This window comes from Plectropomus leopardus, chromosome 15, assembly GCF_008729295.1.
Source record: "Plectropomus leopardus isolate mb chromosome 15, YSFRI_Pleo_2.0, whole genome shotgun sequence".
Classification (NCBI taxonomy): domain Eukaryota; kingdom Metazoa; phylum Chordata; class Actinopteri; order Perciformes; family Serranidae; genus Plectropomus; species Plectropomus leopardus.
In genome coordinates, this window is record NC_056477.1 from 12,912,266 (window position 1) to 12,936,291 (window position 24,026).

Here is a 24,026-nt window from a genome sequence, read left to right on the forward strand (position 1 = left end):
ATCATTGCAGAGACAGAGTATATGATTTCTTATTAATCACTGGCATAACATTGGTCAGGTTATAGTTTTATGTATTTTATTTGATATGGACATCTTTAAGCACAAAAAACAGATGCAGTGTATGTATTGTTTGCAGGGAATAGCTAATTTGCAACACCTATCACCTTAAGATACTGACTGGGGACCAGTGCTCCTGAAGTCATCATCACCGTAACATCTTCAGAATAAGAATAAATACTCACGCATTTTACACTCTATACTTGGAATTTTATTAACGTGTTCAACATCAGCGTGACAAATCAATGATCTCTTCCTGCTTCTGAATTTTAATTTTTAATTTTATCACCCTCATACTATTTTCTTATTCCACATCCCTGGCTAGTGAAGTATATCTCATAATGTTGGCTTGTCATTATAATGAGTTTTGTATTTATCTCGTGGCTTTTGATGTCATGTATCCCTGGTGAGCTGAGTTTACCTTTTCAGTTTTATGCATATCAGAAGCTGTAATAATAAATAAGCGATTCTTTTGCAAGCTAGGGGCATCCAACTTTCTGCCTGTATTTTTAAAGCCCTGATTTTGTGCTGTATTCCACATGGACACGTGTCTCAAAACAACCATTGTCGTGCAAAGTGAAGCCACACTCTTCTAGGCACATGCATACAGTAAACACACAGTGTGCCTTTCTCAGTGTGCATCCCTGTGTGTGTCTGCTTACCCTGCGGTCTTTTTGGAGCCGCTGTCTGCTGCGGGCACTGCGTTTGCTCCGCCTCTTTGAAGTGTCCTGAGGATAGAAGTGAAAGAGCCCCTCTCCAAAGGGAAGCTGGGAAAGAAATAGACAGAGATAGGAAGATGGATCAGGAGCAGAAGCAGAAAACAAACACAGAGGCAGCAATCACAAAGTGGGAGAACTATACAATAGGCCGGTCATTCTCCAGGTGGGAGCAAGAGCACTGATTCCCTGGCTTTCACCTCGGTTCTATTTTCAGGGACTGGAGAACAGTGCTGGAATCAACCATAATAAATCACAAGGGCAGGGAAATGAGATGCATCATCCAGAGCTTTCCCTCCGGCACTGTGCACAGATTAAAGACCCCCTTATGCTTTAGTAACAGCCAGGGTTCAGGTCAATCCTCAAAATAAATGCTTTCAGATGCGCCTGTCAGATCTAATGTGCAAAATGAAATTCTCATGGAAGGATGAGGATTATTCTTATCTTCCGCTGCTCTTTAATTCTACTGTTATTTCCCAAAGAATAGATGAAAGCCTATGATACATATAATAAAAAAGCAAATAGTGCACATCTACTGAATGCTCTTTTAGTAATTATTTTGAAAATTGGCTGATGGCAGAACTCTTTCTCTCTCTTTTATCTCTCTTTGTGCTCACATTTGTATGTGGATCGCGGTTCTGTGTCCCGGTCTAGTTAATTAAGCAACAATATAAGATAATTCAAACAATACAGACAATGTTTAATGATGCACATCCCATTTAGACAAATATAGCTGCAGATTACATAACCGGGGAGCCAGTAGATGGGGTGGGGGGGGTGATCTACAAGAAAAGGAACTAGCAAAAAGGACTGGTGATGCTGCACAACCACCACACACATATCACATTATGATGAGTTACAGATTATAACAAGGCTTAATTTTTATGTGGAGTTAAAAAAAAAAAAAAGGTGAAGAAATTCCTCATTCAGAGCAGCGCAGACACCCCTCTGTTCTGTGCTACGCTTCACTGGCTAAGGCTCCGGCCAATTTCACCCACACATTTATTTTGACATGTGACAAGGCACACACACTGTCAGGGTATTATTTCTATTGGTGTGCCATAAATGCCTTGTTATGCGTCTTTTGACATGCGATGCATTTGTCAAGCTAGTTAATGAGACGCAGGTGAGTAAAATGTCTGCAGGAGAAGGCCATGTGTGCCACGATATGCAATCTAAATATGTATATGTACTCTGTGTGTTTTTGATGTGAATGTTACAATTTCATGCGAAATATGGTAACCCCTGCTTTAATAAAACATATACTCAAATTAATTCAATGTAAATAAACAAGAATCTCCTCAACCATTAATTGACTTTTTAATAATACACCCTAACTTCATGTTCCAAGAAATGAAATGTAAAAACAAAAACAAAAAAATCTTTCTCCAAACAGTGAAATTGGATGCGTTTGGAAATATAAATGATTAAGGTCTGGGCAGCTTTGATCCCTCAGGGCCATAGGCCAGTGGGCAACCTACTGTCCAGGGCCTGCAGTTGAGTAGGAATGACGTCATCAAATTAAGCAAAAGTGCAATGAAGTCAAACCAAAATTAAAGCACGAGAAACCTCTCTACTGGACTGCTTGTGTTGCTTTCTTCTCTGTGTTTGAGTATTTCTGATCGCGGGAATTTTTCCTTGAAGAATATGTTTACGTTTTAGCAGTTTATGTTGCATTTTTTTTATTTGCAATAATAAATAATTCCTGAAAGTTTTTTTCCTAAAAAATAAAATGTTAAATATATGCGAGACAATTCTAAGCGAGCGTCCCTGTACCCGAGTATCCCTACCTTCCGGGCACTCTGGTACCCATGTTGTGTTGCAAGTTGGTGCGCCCCATCCTGTGCGTCCTCGTGCAACTGAACCAAAAGATGGTCCGTTAAGACTCCCTCTGCAGCCTGCGTCGCAAGCAGCAGCGCGTTCAGCAGCACCATAAATCCCACGGCTGTCCCATGTCGGGGAGATCCACGCATCGTGTCTGGATTGTGTCAATCCGCCCCGTCTGCCTGCCTGCCCGTCGGAGTGAAATCAGTGTGCGGGATGCTCCTCGCTAAAGACGGGAGGTGGAGGAGGAGGAAGAGGAGGGAGAGGATGCAAAGGGGGTCGAATCAAAGCTTTTGCGGACGCATCTCCTCGTCGTCAGCTGATGAGACCACTGGAAGTTGTATTTCACCGAGCCGCTCCTGCTGTGTGTTGGGGAGGTTGTGTGTTGTGGACCAAACCTGCATCCTCAGCTTTCTATCTCTCCTCCTCCTCTCATCTGTAATTCATTTACCTTACTCGCTCGGGTAGTTTCTGCGCGTGACGTTGTACCAATGGGCTCAGGCGGGTGTGTCCCGCCCTTTCCTCCCCCGGATGAGCTCGGGGACACTTTTCAGCACCTTGGAGAATTCCTCAGAGTTGATGGGAATTTTATTGATTTGTAGCTGACGCTGACCTTGTTGAAAACGGTTTCACCACACTGTAAAAAAAATATCCTGTAAAATTATGCTAAACTACTGGCACCTGTAGTTGCCAGCATCCTGGTAGTGTTTTTACAGTGTCAATACTGTAAATTACTTAAATATTGTATATTAGCGTGAAATTTACTACTGTATTTTAAAGTGGACTTTGAGGTTACAGCCTAATATTGACCCCAAAAAGCATCAGAATTTACAGTTTTTTACTGTATGTTGGAAAACTGCACCTTACTGTTGGCTGTATTTTTACAGCAATTTCTTAAAATGTACATTTGTCATGACATGTAGTTGCCAGCATCCTACTATAATTTTACAGTGTCAATGCCGTACATTAGTCCAACATTATATTACTGTTAAATGTATTACTGTATTTTATAGTAGAATATGAGGTTTACAGTGTAATATTGGCTCAAAAAAGCATTAGGATTTACAGGGTTTCATTGTATGGAAACCAGGATCAACATCATTTTTCTTATGCAGCGCTCAGCCACCTCTCACAAGTATTTAAACCTTTGAGCCCTAAGCAAATTGGTTTGATTAATTTTGAAAACATGGGGGAAAAGGCAATGAACAACCTGGCAAGAAATATCTGGCAATTTGCAAGAAATTTGTCATTTGAGAAATTATTATTTTAAAATAAAATCTCTAAAACTAAAGTATATTTATGATTAACATAGTTTTACCTTTAAAATTATTTTACAGAATTATTATAATTTTTATGAATGTTTCTTCTTCGTTCTTCTTACTTTCCCACTATTGGTGTTTGCTTGTCTGTTGTTGGGTTTTTGTTGTTATTGTTGCTGATTTTCAGTTCTATATTTTGTACTTTTTGCTAAGGATTCTCATGGCCTTCTTCCCATGTTTTTCAAAGATATCAAGCTCATTTGCCAGGGTTTCAAATGGTTAAAAAAATGTTAATTACTGTTAAATTTTCATTGTATTTGTATAGCAGTGGTCCAAATATTGGCTTCAAAAATCATCAAGATTTACAGCATTTTACTGTATTTTGGAAAAATTGTAACAGTAAGGTACAATTTTTACAGTGTCAGTTCAGTAAATTATGTCAACATTATATTACTGTTAAACTTTTTACTGTATTTTACAGAGGAATATGAGGTTTACAGCGTGATATAGGCTCCATAAAGCTTCAGGATTTACAGTGTTTTACTGTATTTTTACCGCAGCAATTTTAGATTTAAAAAAAAAAAAAGCATCAAGATTTAGTAGTGTTTCACTGTATTTAGGAAAAAACTATATGTAATTGTTAGAATTTGGCCACATTGTTACAGCAGTTTGTTGCAGTGCAGTGGAAGCTAGTGTGCCATATACAGCTCTCTACCTCTTCATCATTCATATAGAATTCCTATAACTCAAAAGGATTGAGCCTGTAGTTCTCTTTTAAAACAAAATGACATATTGTATGCCTCTGTTGTGACCAGCCTGACCTTTTTTGTGTGGTGGAATGTAAGAGCAGTCCCATCGGACTGTAATTGGTCATGTGGATGTGAACAGCAGGTTATTAGAAAGAACCCTGCAAAAAGACTTCTCCTACAAAGGCTGCTCATTAAAGGACTCTCTTGCTTTCCACCTGCTTCCCTGCTGCTATATGATACATGAATAGGTTAGAAGGCTGCTGATGTAACAGTGATGTGCAAGTGAGAAAATAGAGAGCAAGAGGGAGAAATGAGTTTCTGTGATTGTGATGCTTTTATTTTCCCTCAAACAGATGAGGTTCAGTGAAAAAAGGCATGCTTGCTTACTGCTGCACAGCTGGAAAAGAGTTTGATCTTTTAGTTTTTCAGCCAGGACTTGACTGGTCACTTAATGCGGCAGGTCATTGCCCTGGCTTAAGTAAAAATAACCGCTGAGCCCCTTTTATTCAGTGGCCCATTTAAGGATCAGCAGGTTCTCCAATAACAGAGCTCTGTATGTGTTTTTACACGGGTATGTGGGCTGTGTGGAGCAGGATTGTTTTGTTTTCCTGATTTTGAATAACGCCATTGTTGTCATATGTCAGTAATTTCTGTCAGCCCATAAAAACCTATATTGTTTGTAAAGTAGCATTGCTGCATACTTTAGTGCCGGACCTAGCATATTAAGCGCCCGAGGCAAGCTTCCCCTGCCATCCCACAATAACATATTATCTTTATCTTGTATTTACCCCCCCCCCCCCAAAAAAAACCAAAAAAAAACGACTGCTTGACTTGAAGCAATCTCAGATGACTGAGAGGGTCACTGACTGATGTTACAAATCTCCAGCTTTCAAGGGGCAGCCCTTTTCATTTTGTTTTACTCTAAAGGCCAATTCGTAGTTAACGCGTCTGCCTGTCTGCAAGGGTCCAGTTTGGGTCCATGTGTTGTGTCATCACCACCCATATTCTCAATTGTTTAGCGCAAATACCTATGCCAATGTCTGCTTGCAACCCATGTTTTTGTGACTATACCACATAACAAGCGTACAGACTGAGCATGCTTCAGTTACAAAATATAATCTCTCATTTGAACTCCAGTCCAGACCACATCACAGCGGTCAAGCCAGACGGCCATTGCACTGCAGTGAAGTTCATTTTAAGTTGGATATCTGCAGTCATTCACCCTGGACCCAACGGCACCTTCTTAGCTTTAGTTTCACCCAAATGTGCCAGTAGGACAGTAAGCCCACCTCTCAGCCCTCCCAATTACTCATCGACAGATAACATTAGATCTTTGGATAATTTTTCCGTAATGTTAGATTTATTTGATTTTTTTTATAAAAGGAGGAGGAAGAAAAAGGGGAGATTTGGGGGGCTCCCTCGGGTGGCACCCATGACAAGCATCTATGTTAGGAGGATCCACCACAGGCATGCTTTAAATATTAAGCTTCACAAAAATGGAGCTAAAACAAGATTTACAAAAGCGATCCTACTCATTTTACTAGTCCTGTTTTTTATGTATTTGGAATTGCATCAATTTCCAGCGACAGTTTCATAAAAAGCAGTCTAAATTGTGAATTCAGTGATGAGAAATGATTAGTTTTCATGCTCTGCAGTCACTCGTTAGTGAAATGTGAGCTAAAAAATTCACACAGTGAGAGAATAAGTACAGCCTTATAAAATATGCATATTTTATGAGCTGTGTTTTGTATTCACAGTGTTCATCCCTGTTAAGTCAGTGTACACCTCTTTAAAAGATGCTCATCCATCAGCAGAATGGTGCACTGTCACGTGCAGTGTTCACCATTACATAATGTTATTATAAAGGTGTGATAATAAGGAAGAGCAATAGCATGTGGATCAGTTATCTCAGAAGTCTGGAAAAATAATGAAGGTGGATTTTCTATAAGTGGATCCGCTTTTACTAATCGCTGTGTCCATGCTCCCTGTAGACCTCCTCCCACACTCCTGCAATTCTGCAGCCCAGAGATTATTTATTTAGCTCGGCAAGCCAGCAACCTTCCCTTCGCCATCAGTACACCATTCTTCACTGCTCCTCCCTTGTGACTGATCTGCTCTCCTGTTTTGACAGCTGATTCACATGTCATCATATATGTGTGAAAAACCTGTAAAGGTTCAGCATCTTCTGCTTTTAGCCAATTATTGTTGTTTTTTTCTGCCAAATCACTAAAAATTTGTGTTGTGAGTGGAATGAGTGTTTGTATGCCTTTAAAGCTGCTCCATGTCCCACTATGTGAAGTAGTATTCAAAGACTGACACTCTGCTTTATTCAGCCAAGCCTATAATATTTTTGCAGCGAGAAATGGACTCTGTTTGACATGGTGGAAATCATCTCACTCAGTTATGCAGTATATAATCAAATTGGTTATATAACATTAATGATATTACTCAGCGCAAATTGTTCCTGATGTACAAAGAAAGATGGTCTTTCGATAAACTGAAAAACTGTAATGTACGCTTATTATGTTATTTGGCTGTTATAATGGAAAAAGTATGGTGAATATGAGACAATGCTGGGATCCATTGTTATCCTAATATTATGTTTGGATTCTGTTAGCTGAATCAAATCGGTTTGAATGTTCAATATGAATATTCCAATATTTGTTTCATTTTCTACAAAAAATTTAGAAGTTTGAACGGGCGCTGTGGGACATTCAGTGTGATAGCAGCATTTACATAATATAATAAACAAGCGAACGGTGCTTCGGCCGATGCTACATATAAACTGCATGTCTGCAGTTGCAAAGTCCAACGTGAAAATCAAGAGCAAAACATCCCTAAAAGTACAATACACAGAAAAAAAACTGCCTGACTTAAAGCAATCTCAGTCGACTGAGGCTGACTGATAATTTGAGCCTCTGACGTTCAAGGGGGAAACCCTAACTTTTTTACTTTCTTCCATTTTTTTTAGAATTGCTTGCAAACATGATTTTTGACCTGATGACATGAGGTGGCAGAGGTCAGAAAGTAACTCATGACTTCAGTTTGGGATCTCAAATGTGATTAAATCAGAGCCGTAGTCACATATTTCACACATTTTTAGACAATTAACAGATTATTTTTAAAGCATTTTTAAGTCCAAATCCTTGATCAGGGGGTCTCAAAGTTTTGCTGACTGAATGCCATTTTAGGGAGTCATCATATGATTGAGTGCTGCACAAGAAAAGAAATGATATACTGTTCACCATTTTTTATATAACTTCTATGGCATGCTATAATATGACATTTTTTGGAATTTTTTGTAACAAACTATGTCATGGTGAGACCACATTGGAGAGTTTGAGAGACAGTTGGAAGTTTGCATCAAGTGTTTGTTTCTATCAGTAGAGTGTGGACCCCAGCGTCACTTCGCGGTAGCTCACAGATTATGTAACCTATGCTTTGCAGTCTCAAAAGAACTTGTATCCCTTCTGGTCACGACCCAAACAAGCAGCAGTTCCCTCTCCGTGGAACTCAGATATGGAGCGTCAGTGCATCCTCACTGAATGTGTTCAGGGTTCACTGCACTAGAAATGTGTCAACAGGTGAACTGTTGCTCGAATCAGGACATGATAATGGTAGTTGTACATCCTAAAGTGTATTGTGATCACACCAAAAGGTTAAATACATTCTGTCCTGATACACAAGAGGCAGACACTGCCAATATTGTGCATAGAGAACAGGCTAATGAAATGGACACTACTATTAATATTTCTGGTGTTCACTGTTGGTAGTCACACCAGAAAAAACAGGCAATTAAATTCATCTATCAAACATGAATTCAGGCTTGAACTGAAGGTTCATTCTTGACCTTGGGAACAGTTTGACTAAATATTTCTCAATACAAGATCCAGGTAATGTGCTGTTTCTGAAGCTTTCAATCTTGTGGCCCGCAGTGGGTGACCAAACAAGTTTCTGAAGAAATTTTAGTCATTTCTGAATCAGAAGCTAGTTATCCATCTGCTTTTATTTGATGATCAAATGTCACTTGATCTCACTAAACAGCATTATGAGCTTTATGACTGTCTGTAGTGATATTTGAATGCACATCTTAATTCAAACAGATTGTGATTTATGATTTTTAATTTGTAATTGTAAATATATGAGTGTTAACCACATGATGGGTTTGAGACAACAGCTTCAAACGCTTTGTTCCCTTTTAAACAGGGTTCCTGCGGATCTTTAAAAAGTCTTAAAAGGCATTTAATTCATTAATCTAAAAATAGGGCCTTAATTGGTATGAAAGTAAGTTAAATTAATCTCTCAACAGTTTTAGAAGAAGGATTTTATAAATCTTTTTTTCTGATATTGGATTGCAAAATCTTAATATAACAGGTAATGTTGTTGTTGTTTGTTTGTTTTTAATAATTTCCTAAATTCCTTTTCTCAAACTCATCATGATGGGAGTCTAAACAGTTAAATGTCACATCAGATTAACACAACATCAGCCGGAAAACAGGCCAGAAATGCCAGATATTTCCCTCTTCTGTTTGTAAACAAAATTGATACTTTTCTGATAATATGATATGTTGCTCTGGTTGTTTTTCCAACATTTGACGGAGATAATCTTTTCACTTGACAAAATGTTTTATGTTGCAATAATCATTTGGGCAAAATAAAATTCTACTTCTTTAATTGTGGTTGTTAGGAAATTGGTTCCTAACTTACTTCCAAATGGCATTAAAAAAGTCTTAAATCTACCTTGTCTTAAGCTGCAGGAGCCCTGTTTGAACCCTCTCCTCACGTGAACAAAAAAACACAAAATAGGTGCCCGAGGCTTCGCAAGTAGCACAGACAACTGTGTTAGAAAGGTCTCAGTCCTCCTCTTCTTCCCTAATGACTGATGGCTCTTTTTTTCTATGCTTAGCACAACTCCATTAAAGATTGAACTCTTTGTAATCTTTTGTTATGCAATTTACAGACCCCACTGGAAACTGAGCAATCCATAATAACTTTAGTAATATGTTTACATGGCTTACTGTTGTGATGATTTTGGTCCATATAAAAATATCATGGGTTGATTGTTTATTTAAAGCTCTGGAGACTTTTGGAAATTGGACGTTTACGATGCTGTTTCATACTTTATGATTAGGCAGCCCTATATTATAGGCTGTGCAGAGATGACATAACATTAATGGGGTTGTTAAAATGCAGGGATGTGTATCTGCGGCAGTGTTGGAGGAGGAGCAGAAAAACATGGATCTTTAATTTTTCATACTCGCCTGAGGCTGGGAGTGGATGCAGACTGCCTGTCTGTGTTTCTGCTCTGAGTTTCAGTGAAAACGGGAGAGATTAGAGAGGCAGCTACAAGCTGTGTGTGCATGCTTATCATACAAGCTGATAAGCATGCACACACACCAAAACACAAGGATCACAAAACCATGACAAAGCCTCAGCAACCTCTGCCACAGAGCTTTCAACCAGACTTGGATTGTTTGCTTGCTCTCAGACAAGAGTATTGATCTTTAGCTCCTGCGCTGTAGTGTATTCGATGCAAATTAAAATCCATCCAGAAACACAGAATATGTTTTGCAACAAAGCTGCATTCTATATGCATAGTTAATGAATAGTTTATGAATAGTTAATGATTGCAGGAGAGATCCAATTCCTCTGCTCTTGTTTAGATGCTGATTTAACCAAGGCTTTCTAAAATGCAGACATTCACTGAGAAAGCATTTGAGTTCAAACTTACTCTTCAAGTAAAGCTCTCTAAATTTGGCCAACGTTTTACAGTTTCCCTCTTTATTAGTGTCTCAGAAATTAGGAGCAGTGCATAGAAAGCAGACATAAAAAAAGACAAAAGCAGTTCTGTCTTATCCCTCCCTGTAGTTAAGCTGTCATTTCAGAAGCAGCTCTATACTCTTCTGCTCCGTCACTGCCAGCCACTGTTGTGGGACGGGACGTCTCTGAGTGAGTGGTGGATTGTGGGTACTATATCCGCATTGATTGCAGTATGGATAGTGCCGGGAGGTGCACTTCTAATGGTTTCATTCGCTCTCTCGCTCTATCTCTTTCTCTGTGTCTCTCCGCTGCTCTCTCTATATCATAGGAAGCCACTGCCTGCCTCTGGTTCTGTGAGATAAGATGCCGGCCTTCACAGGTAGACAGATATCAAAACCCACAGGCTTCACTGCTCGTCATGATGGCAGAGGGTTGACAGGTGAGGACATATCATTAACCCGCTGTCATTCAGTCATTCAGTTTGGCTTCAGCTGTGGTCTTCTAGACATGAGATGAGGCAGCTGAATGGTTCTTGGTTCACACATATGCTTCAGTCATGGAAGCCAAGATGCAATTAATACTAAACTCTGTCAGGCAATTTTGGAATTTTGCTTCCATAGCTTGTCTTCTTTCAGACTAGTGGATAGAAAATGTCCAAAATGCACGTTAAGGTTTATTTAAGTTCAGATTTCGATCAAATTGTATTAGATAATGCATCATTTACATATTTAGACAAACAATTTCAGAAAACACACAAAAAATAATTAGCTTAATGTAAGTAATAAACAAGGAAAGTTTCATTGTTATGTCTATTAGTTAAAAATGTTACCCTATTCACCTTCACGGGGCAGCTGCCGCTCTCGTGAGCATGCTCGGTTCTGCATGCAGAGTTTATGACGGTTCAGCTTTTTCAACTTACCACCCGCCACAGCTTGCCTCGTGACCACAGAAACCACAATAACTTTAGAGATGGAAATGATACAGGAGATGCTTGTACTGTTAATTCTACACCTCTTCACCAGCAGAGAACACGTATGAAATTGCACTGAAACAACATCAGTTTCAGTATTTGATTAACCAGTCTGGAACATTATGATAGTAGTTAGCAAAATTTGCCAAATTGATCGTGTTGTATTGCCAACCATCTGCTCTTGTTTAAGCTCCAACTAGTTCTATTCATTGTATCTTTAGCTGCATGAGATCACAGTGGGTGCACAGCAGCGGCCTGTGGTGTACCCAGTGATAGGACTTGAGGTACAGAGTTGTACCTGTTGCCGCTGATTCAGATTACCTACTTTCAAAACGTATACTCTGAAAGCAGTGAACAACATACAACTCATCATAATGTTATTTCACCACATTATGTTTTATTCACCAACCGGAAAGATAAACTATGCAATTGTTTCCTTTTCTAGAAAACACATATTTCCTCTGTCTACCCAGCTCCCTCTATAAATCCTTGCACAAATGGAACGTAAACTCACTGGGTCTGTGCCAAAGCTTAGTATCAGTATGGGGAAAAATGTCCTATATTATAAATGTTCTGTGGAAAAACAATCCACCATCGCAGCCTGTAGCAGTGCAGTTGTCACACAGCTTTCCTCATAAACAGCAGTGGAAAGCAATGGTACCACCTGCTTTGTTATTCAAAGCGTATTCCGAATATAAATTTTGTTTAATTGGAAAAGAAAAACAACTGTGCGGGCAAAGATTATGCATAATCACAATAATTATTTCCCTCTGTGTATTACTTATTTCGAGGTGAGTATTCTGCACTGCCTAATGAATGCACCACCTAGGAGGGAATAAAAGAACATGCAAATTAACGTAAAAGATGAATCATGTTCATCAAGACAGAGAGAGGATAAAAAAAAAGTCTGAGACTTATTTCACCAACATGTGTCCAAATTTCATACACGTTCATGTTAGAAAATGTTGGTGAATCTGTGACACTTCATTTACTATGACATCTAAACCCATGGATGGATTAATTAAAAGGCTTACCAGCTACAGGACCAGGGGCTCAAAATGGTCCCCTGCGAAATGTCAGTCAAACTAACATGTACAGTACCCACCTCAAAGAGACACAGAAAGACCACAAAGAGATGAAAAGGAACTCAAAGGAGACAGCAACGATGATTAAGAGAAACAAAATAATTACAAAGAGGCATTAAACAACCATAAGACAATAATATACCTCAAAGAGACACAGAATTATCTCAAAGTAATGCAAACAAACAATTCAGAGACTTCTACAAAGAGAAAGAAATGCGAGACACAAAAAACACAAGGAGATGCAAAGAGACTAAAAATGACTACAAAATGACAACAAATATCATGCATAAATAAACACAAAAAATGACAAAAACATATCACAAAGGGATACAAGATGACCTTAAAGACACAGAAAATGACTTCAAAAAGATACAAAGTGACTGCAAAGAATCATAAAACAACCATGGAAAGACTCAAACATAGCTCAGAGACACAAAACAGCTACAAAAAGATGCAACGGAACTACAGAGAGACACAAAATAACCACAAAACAGACAAATATATCCCAGAAGGACACAAAAAGATGCTTTTGAATTACAGAGAGACTAAACATGATTAAGAGAAAGAAAACAATCAAAAATTGCAAATATACCTTAAAGGGACTCAAAGAGACGTCAGAGACAGGAAATAACACATATACTGTACCTCAGAGACACAAAATGACCACAAAGGGACACAAACATACCTCAAAGAGACATGAAATAACCACAAAGAGACACAAAATGACCAAAGAAAAGACACAAATAAATCTCAGACAGAAAATAAATACAAAGATGTATAAAATTGCAAGAGATGCAAAATCATAAAAAAAAGATGCAGACTGACTACAAAATGATGAAAAACAAATGGAAAGGAGTCAAAACCACTGCAAACTCTGTGTATCTTCTAATTCAGAGAGATGGTGGGGCCTTTTGTATATTAATGCCCAGGGGCCCTTATCTCATAATCCACCCATGTCTGAACCTGGCACTATAATGGTATGCTTATCTCTATACTACATGCTTTACAGTAACTGCTTTCAAACGATCTCTGGGTTTCTGCTTTTCTGCTAATGAAAACATCAGCGCAACAAACGGCAACAATTTGATTGTTGGAAAATGTGATTTTGAGTTTTAAGTACAACATTGTTTGGGTTGTATTTTGAGTGGAGCCCATTCTGCTCTGTGTCACATAATGGGATGATTTGTCAAAAGCACAACAGTAATCAGCTAAATGATATCAGCGGGTGCGTTAGAGTTTACAGCAAGTTTGTGAGTGAGCAATTCTCATCACTGAGGCACGCATTCGTGCCCAGCGTGCACTCAGAAATGATGTTGATGTCATGACTGCAGCGGTGTAATTGCCATCACTGGTGTATCGTGCCGAGTGCACCCCAACATGCCTGAGTCAAACACCTCAAACACATTTGCTGTGATAATTTTGATTGGACAGTGTGGAAAACATTACCTCAAAGTTAATTTTTTTTCTAATCAATCCTCAGCTATTCACAGCACTGCCAACTTTCCCATTTCCTTTTATAAGCTCATTAAGTCGTCAGCGAAGTCAACCACCTCCAATCTGATGTCTGAGCAATTATCAGCTTCAGTCGGGCTGTGACGTTTGACGGTGCAGTGTTTAACATTGCATGCCTTTTTGGTTTGATGAGACAGCCTGACCTTTGAGGCACAACAGGAAATAATCACTGTGTAACTAATGTTACTGTCGCGAACCATGTTGAGCTCCATGTCCTCGTTGAAAACAATCATGCAAAAAAACCTGACTCTCAGGGAAAGTGTAGTGAAAGGGGTCACCCTTTCCATTTGTTTCTGTCAGGTTAGAGTCATTTGAAACTGTAGCACCCTTTATGTTGCCTGTTCAAGGCATGAATATCACAACATTGTGCCACTTTGCTGCTCTTTTTAAGGTACGATCACAAAATTGGGGAATGGGAGATTTAAGCCTTTAACACCTGCATCAACATACATTTTCTTCAAATTATTTCATAAAACACGGGGGAAAAAACATACAGAGCACCTTACTGCTCAAAGGTGACCAGGGAATGATCTGAAAATTAGTGGGGGGCATTACCAGATATTATCCAAAAATTATGGAAAAATGTCCAGAAAACTATATTTATAATTCTCTCAATATTATTTTATAAATTATGTTGCAGTTCTGTTTTTAACACTTTCTTGAGGTAAAATTTTTCTTTTTTGTGTGTTTTGTTTGGGGTTTTCTTTGCCTACTTTCAGGTAATTTTTCCTTCTCTTTCTTTCTTTTCTCATCACCCTTCTCTCACGTTTTTCAAGCAGCTAATAGCAGTTAGCGGCTAACTCAAAGAAGGACAGCAGAACGTCATGCCTCTTTTGGGTTCACGATGCTGGCATGCTATCTAAAATCACACACTGGAGGGGGCTGATGCTGCCGTGGTTTTGTGCAAAAATGCAGAGGCATTTTTATAGTGTCCCTTTAGTGTGATCTCTGTGTAAAAAGGGCTTGTGGGTTGAGAGTGTGTGTGCATCTTTAAAGCAAACACTTATTTTGTGAAAAATTTAAACATTAACCCAGGATATTTTATCGTGACTGCACAGCAAGAAATACTGAAATGAGCAAGGGAATGTTGAGAATAGAGTGTAGAAAGCTCAGTGTCAGCTCATCAAGTGCAGAAAAGTGCCTGTTGTGCTAAGAGGCTAATTTCTGTTACTTACTGGAAGGGGACAGGCCAAGTGACCTTGGAAGGATATGATGACAATGGGGCTGTATTACGCAAACGGCAGCAGCAGTCTCCATGTGTGGGTACTGATGCTCTTTCCATTTTAAAAGAACATTAGGGCTAATGGTAATGGTATCTCAGAGGTTTCCAAGCCTCTTTCCAGTACTGCCCTATATACTAGCAGCCAAAGAGCAGTCCATTAGGAAAGCAAACAATAGATGTTTTTCAAAGGCTACAGAGGGCACAGGGTAAACATGTCTATGCCACAAACAATTAGCAACATATCATGTGGTTAGGCAATTTAGCAACGCTCAAGTTTCCGACATTATCCTTTGATAAGACAAGCAAATTGTCAGGAACAAATGAATAAAAAGACGAACAGTACTGAATTAAAGGGTAACTTGAGTGACACTCTGAGAGTGCAGACATCTGCCAAGGCTAAACGCGTTATCTTGCAATGTTAAATGTTTAGTGTACAGCATTAATGGGCATCTATTGGCAGAAATAGCATATGATATCCAGAACTATATTTTTTATCAGTTTATAATCACCCGAAAATAATGGTTGTGTTTTCAGCACCTTAGAACAAGCTGCTGCTATCGACATATGGAGTGGGTCCTCATCCACGAGTCCACCATGTTGTTCTGCGGTAGCTCAGAATAGACAATCCAAACACTGGCTCGAGAGAGGTCCATCTGCTTTTTCGCTCTTTCGCATTTTCACATGAGCTATTGTCATTCTCCTACACACTTTGCACACAGAGGAAGTTTCAGTTCTGCAACCTCACCCCAAGATGCCACTACTTCCTATACACTGGACCTTTAACAAAAAAGAAAATTACTTTTGTATGCCGTGGGCTCAGATCTGCTCCAGAATTGAATGGGATTTTCCCTAGGCCATACAACATCAGTTCACCAAGTTTCACGAAAATCAGGCCAGTAGTTTTTCAGTAATCCTGCTGACAAACATACAAACCAAACATTACCACCTTGGCAGAGGTAATAAGGAGTAAACATTTCTAGGAATCTAGACACAAAGTCATTAACACAACCACTTGACATTTAAGCATCAGCTACGAAGCACAAAGGTTACTATTGGTGCAGAGAAATGCTGTGTAAAAACCATCTATTGTATGTGTGCATTATGCGTGTGGGTGAGCGTGTTTTTCCATGCCGCTCAGATAAGAAGGCTCTCTGTGATTATGTCCTTTGTGTGTGAATGGTGCACACATAATCTGCAGCAGTGACTCTTACGGAAACCCAGAGTTTGACACCTTTCATCAGACTCTTAACACAGATGTGAGAACCTGCATCGTTTGATCCAGCCTGGGATTAAAGATGGCCACAGTCTTCTTATGGCTCAGTAGCTGCACAGAGTTGACAGCAGCTGAACGATAAGCCTGTAATTCTGCCCACTGACTGTGAAGTCAGCGCAGCTAATTAGCAGTTCTGTCCTGGGCTGATTCATTTATTCAGTGTAGCCTCATTTATTTAATCACGTAAAGGTAATTCATTTGCATACCGTTTCATCGTTTTCACTTCCCAACTTTACTAACCATAGCCACTTTATTTTAGATATGATTAAAATCTGTTCACTTCATTATAACCAGTCAGCTGTGCAGGGGATGATGTACAATACTTCCTTCAGCATCTTCTTCAAGGATCCGTTGTGCCATTGTAAGAAATAGGCTGCGAGCAGAGTGTGTAAATAAACCCCTCACTGGTCACTCCAGAGAGGGTCAATAAAACTACAAGCTGAAATGCATTTAGAGATCCTCAATGAGAATCTCATTGTTCATTCTACCCCTGCGATTTGTGAGGATACCCCAGCCAATCAATACAAGGACCATTAGGCTTAACAAACCTGGTCCGTCTATAAACTGCACTCAGGCTCTGTAAAGCAACAACATGTGCTCCAGGATAGCCTGCCTTCCAATGAAGCAGTGATACTCAACTTATGGCCCGTAGGTCAAATCTGGCTTGTGATAGGATCATTTACAATGACAATAAATGAATTCACACTGGGATTTTTTATGTACTTTAAATGTAAATAAAGGTCCTGACACACCAGACCGATGGTCGGCCATCGGTCAATGTTGGCCCATCTTTGAGTGACCGTTGCCCTAGTCACTGCAATGTGTCCCACGATGTTGGCCCTCATTGACAATAGTCTGCATTTTTTCCACCAACTCAGCATGATGGGCACATTAAGGCACAGGAGAAAAATGAGAAAACAAAGTGCTAAAATCAAGAAATCTGCCATCTGCTGGTATAGAGGGGTATTACCGTTCTCACAGCTGCAGATCATGCTTTTCATTGGACTTGTAATGATGTGGCCTGTTGGAAATTGTCTTCATGTGTGCTAATCAAGCTGCTGATGACTGACCAGTTGCACCTGTAAGAGTGACCTATAATACGTATGGTGCACCAGTATGCATGCCTCATTATGGACTGAGGAAAGTCCAACATGGGCTGAGCTGTTTACACATTGTTTCACTATCTGTACAGCCCTAAAACATGAAAAACAGAGATATTTGAAATTCAGTCTTCGGTCCGAATCTTTTTTGTACTCTATGCAAGTCTGTCTTTGCTACCTTGTAACTTTTTGGCAAAGACACAAGCTATGTGAGGTGATGCAGCAGGCTGCTTTCACCGTCACTTGTTCTCTGATATTGTGCTTTACGCTGCCAGCGTGCATACAAAGCATCAAAATAGAGCTTTTTTTTTATCACAAAAGGTGCCAGTGGAGGATCCCTCCCAGTCCTCCCAACAAAGGTCCAGGCTAAGCCCCAAATATTCTCAAGTCCTAGAAACACCCCAGCCCTGCGCACACCTGACTTGTGTGTGGCTGCTGCAACCACAATTTTGGCCTAATAAAGATGAGTGCGGACAGCAAACATTAAAAGGTGGAAACAGGCAATTTAATTTTGTTATATACCAATAAATATAATTAATATTTGTTTATAATTGGGCCCCTGATCTCCTGTCATTTTGCTAACGTGGCCCCCAGGCAAAGCAAGTATCCTGCTGTGCAACCTCAGAGACATGTTATTTGTATTAAGCAGGATGTTGTTTTATTCTGAACCTCAGTTGTCATCCTCACATTAATGTACACGTGTTGATGCAGATAACCCCCCTACAACATGCAGTAATGCCTCTAATGTGTGCATGCACGTGCTCTGTTTATACCACACTGTTTCCTATGATTTGAAACTTAACAAATGGAGTAATACATCACCATTTTTTTATAATGAGAAGTCCTATTACAGCTGTTTTTTTCTAAAATCACTGTCAGTCTTGTCACTCTCTGGCAACAAGTTTTAGTTTGCTGCAAGAGTGAGATATGGAACTTGAAAGAAACAGGACGAAACCTAATAGACACAGAATTACGCAGCGTGCTGACACAGAACAGCAAGATTCAACAGTCAAAATGAGCTGCTATTCTTAAAAACTTACTACAAATAGTAATTCAGTCATCAAGAGTCACTGCAGCAGAGCTTAGAAGAACAAATGTGCTGTGCAGGTTATTCAGTCACTTCTTAAATGAAAAATATTTATTGAATTTTGAGTTATTCTCTTACGATGGTGTGTTAACAGTCATTATTTAGAAGTAATGAGACATTTACAGCCATTCTTTCCCCTTGTTGTGTATAACAATGGCCATTCACTTCAAACTGTTATTGCTTAATACAACTTATGATGCTTATTACTTAATTAAAAAACATGTTTGTATGATTGCTACTTCTAAAATAAATAAAAAACATAGCACAGAAGAGTATTATGTATTTTAAATGATGTCAGCAGACAGTTTGCTTTTAAAACATTAAAAAAGCAAGAAATGAAACACAACACAGCAAATGTTCCCATTCAAAACTCCACACAGGAACATTTTGTTGTGTGTTCACCCACATATGTGAGCGGAAACACACTGAGAGATCCTGCAACACACAATTTTGTTTCACCACTTAATTGCCTTACTTAGCCTCACTGCTTTTGTAATGGGTAATTGGTTGTCATGACAAACACTCAGTCTATTTATAGCTCAAAGGCTTGTGCAAAAAAACCAACTCAATAATAATTAAATAATCATTTGAAGACAGGATGTAGAAGATTTCTGATGCAGGCTTTCCGCAACTCCAGAGGCTTTAGCTGGTCATTTCTCTTCTCCCAAAATAATCTATCAGTCTGGTGCAGGGAGACTCTCCAGGACAAAATGGACCCCCAGCTTTTGGTTACATGCAATAAAATAGTCACTCTCATTGTGTGAAGTGGTTTTCTTTGTGAGATGGTAGACGTGCCGTCATGACAAATGAGTATCAAACGCAGCAGACTGCAAGACCAGTTCTCCAAGACCTCCAGCCATGTTTTACTTAAACACATGTATTATTTATATTACAAGAGCGTGAATAGATGAGACTGTGAGGTATCTGTGACCTCCAAGTCACAATCATGCAACTGAAGTGATGAATAAAGGATTTCTTTTGTTGATAGTCCTCAGAGAGCTTTATTGCTTTCAGTTTGCTCAGCGAGGTTAGTAGATGTCTTCATAAATGAATTTTTCAAACCTTTGTGAGATGCAGACATGTTTTCAGGACTACCTCTTTTTCTGTTATAGACGGTTTTCACTGGTTTAATGAGATAGGGTGATCTGAAGTGTTTGTTCTCTGAAATTGGAGTGTTTGTTAGTTTGCCACTTTACATAACAAACACCAACAGGAGTAGCCCAGCAGGTGTGCAATGGAAAAGTGGCAAATATCCAGCTTTCTTTTTAGAGGTGCTATTAAGTGTATTAGGTCAAAAAATATGATTAAAAGCTTTTAAATTAGTAGTAATCGCTTCTTGGCCACTTAAGAGCAACAGAAAAGCTTTAAACACTACAGTGACACACAGTATATGAGCTATAGTTCTATAGTTGTTGTGATGAAGATGTTAGCAAACAGCTGCCTATAACAGACACTTTAGTAAATAAACTAGCCCTGTATTTAAAATGTTACTGAAGAAAACATATCTGTATTATCAGGAAAATGTACTTAAAGTATTATGCATGAAGTAAAGTACTCAGTGCAGGAAACTATAATTATTATATGATGATATATTATATCATATCAATTATTATTAATCATGCATAAAAGGTCTATTGTGTGGGATTAAGGGACATCTATTGGCAGAAATGGGATATATATAATTCATGACTATGTTTTTATTAGTTTGTAATCACCTGAAAACAAGAATTTTGTTTCGTTACCTTAGAGTGAGCCGTTTATATCTACATATGGAGCTGGTCTTCCTCCATGGGGTCTACCATGTTATTTCTACAGAAGCCCAGAATGGACAAAAACCAAACACTGGCTGTAGACAGGGCTATTTGCATTCTTGCATTGGCCACCATAGTTCTGCCACTAAATTGTACACAATGGATTTTTCATGTAACCAACTTATTGCTTTAGTTGGTTATGGTTGGTTAAGTTGTTTAAGCTAGTTTTTAACTATATTGAAAAACAACTGTCATTTTCATTGTGGATTAATCTGCTGATTATTGTGTGTAAAAATATTTTCAAAGTAACAAGTAACTAAAGCTGTCAAATAAATGTAGTCAAACTACAGTATGTTCCTTTGAATTGTTGTGGGGTGGAAGTAGAAAGTGGAATTTAAAGAAAAGACTCAAGTAAGTACCTCCAACTTGGCGAAGAACCTTGACTTATTTTGGCTGGCTGCGTGTGACATGTTGAGTTGGCTCTTAAGCCAGATTCACTGAAAATGCATGGACATTATACCAGAAAACACTGTATCTGGTATAACTGTCTATTATTGGTTTGTATATTATGAATTGCACTTTGTATAATATATATTTTGTTCTATGGACGTATTAGACTTTTTTTTTGTATTGTTATCGTCAATGTCTTATAAGCCCATGTGGGCAATTAAGTGCATGACATTTAAATACATTAATCAATCAGTCAATCAATGTTAAAGGACAGTGCTCGGGTAAATGTACTTAGTTACAATTTACGCATCTAACAGACGTACATCAATACATCACAGGGCTGATGCATAGAGACAACCATTCACACTGACATTTACAGGCAATTCAGAAATGCCAATTAACCAAACCTGTGTGTTTTGGACTGCAGGAGGAAACTGGAGCACCCGGATGAAACCCAAACAGACATGGGGGGAACATGCAGACGGCCAGCAGGTTTAAACCCAGGACCTTCTTGCTCTGAAGCCATAAATGTAAGTCCAACTAACTCAGGCCTGACACTTTCATGTGTGTTTTACTGCAACATCTTATATGAGATTATGTGTTGCTGCATTGTCTTGGAAATCTAAATCTCATAAGACGACATTTGGCCGAATAGATTCCTGTAGATTTCATTCTCTTATTACTTATCCATACAAATCATATCAATATTTTAACGTGGTAGTACATGAACTGACTTGTCATCAGGAGGTGGAGGAGGAGGTGGATGGCATGTCACCTATGGTGAGACAGATACCAAACAGCAGACCACTGTTCCAGACCAACAAACAAAACCAACTGTCTTTAAGTGAGGCATTTCTAAGTTTCCATCAGCTTTTTAGTTTCCAATCATGGGTGTTTTGTAGCAAATCATCAGTTGGGATAGTTCCACAAAAAGCGGTTGTGTTTTACTAAGACATTGCTGCTTTTCCTGCAGTAATTTTTGCTCCCTAAACAAGGTATTTTAAGCTAAAATAAAATCTTTTCCTCACCATAACCAAGTTGTTTTTGTGCTTTAACCTGGCCACACCGGAAACCACAGCATCCTTAAAACACAAAGTTTCAACATAATGTGCAAATGTAACCATGGTTTGCAAGAACTTTTGATACCAACATTTTTTTCTGGCAATTGGCTTGCAGTCATGCGCTTGAAATGAAATCCATTTGATTGTGCATGATCATGACTTTTTTAAGGATGACATTTGACTAACGACATTTTAGCCAGTACAATGTTTGTTGTAAAAAGCAAATTAAGAGTGGAGAGAGTCTGACTGACAAGATAAACCTTAATCCACTGATCCACCCAGAGACGACAGTCATTTTATTATTAGAACGAGCCACTTACTCGACCTTTAATTATGTATTTATCACCCTGTACCTGTCACTAATACGTCAAACTAGTCTCTGAATGGGGTCTCTTGGATTTGCATCTGTTAAGAAATTACAGGCTAATGGCTGTACCTAATTTCCTCGTGGTATCATTCATTTCCTGTAGTTTTCTTTCAGCTTCATGACCTTTTCACCTACAAGACCTTTAACAGCCAATTAGATATGGTTCCAAAATGCATCCCTTGGATAATGATTGAAGGTCTTTTTACACACTGCTGAGCTCACAAACACCCACACCCATTGTCACACACACACACACACACGAGTGCACACAATGCACACGCACACACACACAACACCTCTCCCTAAATCTCGCGGTAACCACGGTGACAGGCAAAACAGAGAGGAAAAAGAATAAAAGGAAGTTGATTTCCTTGGATGGGGAAGGTCAGGAGAGGGTTGGGGTTTATTCAGGTGTGCTAGAAAAAGGGGGAGACTGTAGGGATGAGGAGGAAAAATGGAACAACATGAAAATCATCAATACCTCACTCATACTTTCAGTTTTCCTTTTACTCACCCCCGCTAAGCCACACTTTTTACGAGACATTAACACTCTTCACTGGAGGAATATGTTGTTCCTTTTCTTCCAAAATACAGGTTAAAATGCCTTCTCAAATTCATTTTCTTTCCTTTACCAGAACACAGCAGCAACCTTCAAGTATTAGATACAACCATGTCCTGAGTTGTTTGGAGGGTTGCACACACAAGAAATGAAATCAATGGTTTCTTTGTGTGGTTGTGTGACAGAGAAATTGGGTGGAATTACACCAGCTTGTGCAATTATATGAGTCAGAGATATAACAGACAGAGAGACGAGGAGAACAAGAGAGGAAGATAGATAAACAGTGAAACATGAAAAAAAAGAGTATTGGCGAAGCCGCACTTTCTTTTTTTCGATTAAACACCTCTATTGTCACTTGAACACCCCACTACATGGCTGGTTGGCGGTCACACATTCTTGAGACAAAACTGGACTGACAAATACATTTACAAATGTAAAGAATATTAATCAAGTGAGAAGGATGCTGCTGACCCTCGGGCTTTGGCGGTGATTGATTCGTGCTGACTGATGGATTGATTTAGCTCAAACAAGCAGTGAACTGGCATTTTCTGACACCCATGAAGAAAATCTGCGCTGACAAACCCTATCACTCAAGCACCTCCAAGGCACTACTGATTAAGTCAGTCACACAACAGACACATGCATACTTTTTCCTCCAGTCATGCATGACATAAAGTCCTCCATCACTCTAGAAGACAATAAATTACATTTTCTGTCTGTCTTTGTCCTGAGTAAAAACCTCCTCTAAGGGGGACAAAGCCCCTTGTTGGGAAAGAAATGTGCTGTTTTTCTGAAAAAACTCATCCCATGTTCAGGGACCAATATATTTGCACTTTAAAAGTTCCTTTAACTTCAATCTTTTTCATTCCCACACCAATTCTGCTCAATATAAGGTATTTTTCCAAGCTATACAAGACTCATTTTTTCCAGTACACTGCCCGGGGAGGGCACCAACTCGTCAAATACGGCCACTTTGTTTGTCGACCTTCAAAGTATGACGCACTAGGTACCCCTCCTGCGTCAATTTAATGCTTGTTACATGCATTTTGAAAATACACCTCCGTTTTTGCAGGATATGTACAGTTTATGCTCGTAAACTGCATACGACCTTTTCCAAATTAAATTCGAATGCAGGTAAAACACTTTCTTTTTAGGTTTATTTCTGTAGTTTGGGCAACAAAAGCACATGGTTAAGTCAAGAAAAAAAATGTCACGGTTTAGCTT

The 24,026-nt window shown here is 39.0% G+C and overlaps 1 protein-coding gene across 1 annotated transcript in view; it reads right to left on the reverse strand.

Moving 5' to 3' along the window:
• Positions 1-3,009, reverse strand: part of pcsk2 (proprotein convertase subtilisin/kexin type 2) — a 38,528-nt gene extending 35,519 nt beyond the window's left edge. Inside the window, exons 1-2 of the mRNA XM_042502122.1 lie at positions 2,564-3,009; positions 720-824 (exon numbers count right to left, since the gene is read on the reverse strand). Of these exons, the coding sequence (XP_042358056.1) occupies positions 720-824; positions 2,564-2,746 (288 nt within the window). The 5' untranslated portion in view covers positions 2,747-3,009. The remainder of the gene's footprint in view (positions 1-719; positions 825-2,563) is intronic.
• Between the last annotated feature and the right edge of the window lie 21,017 nt (positions 3,010-24,026).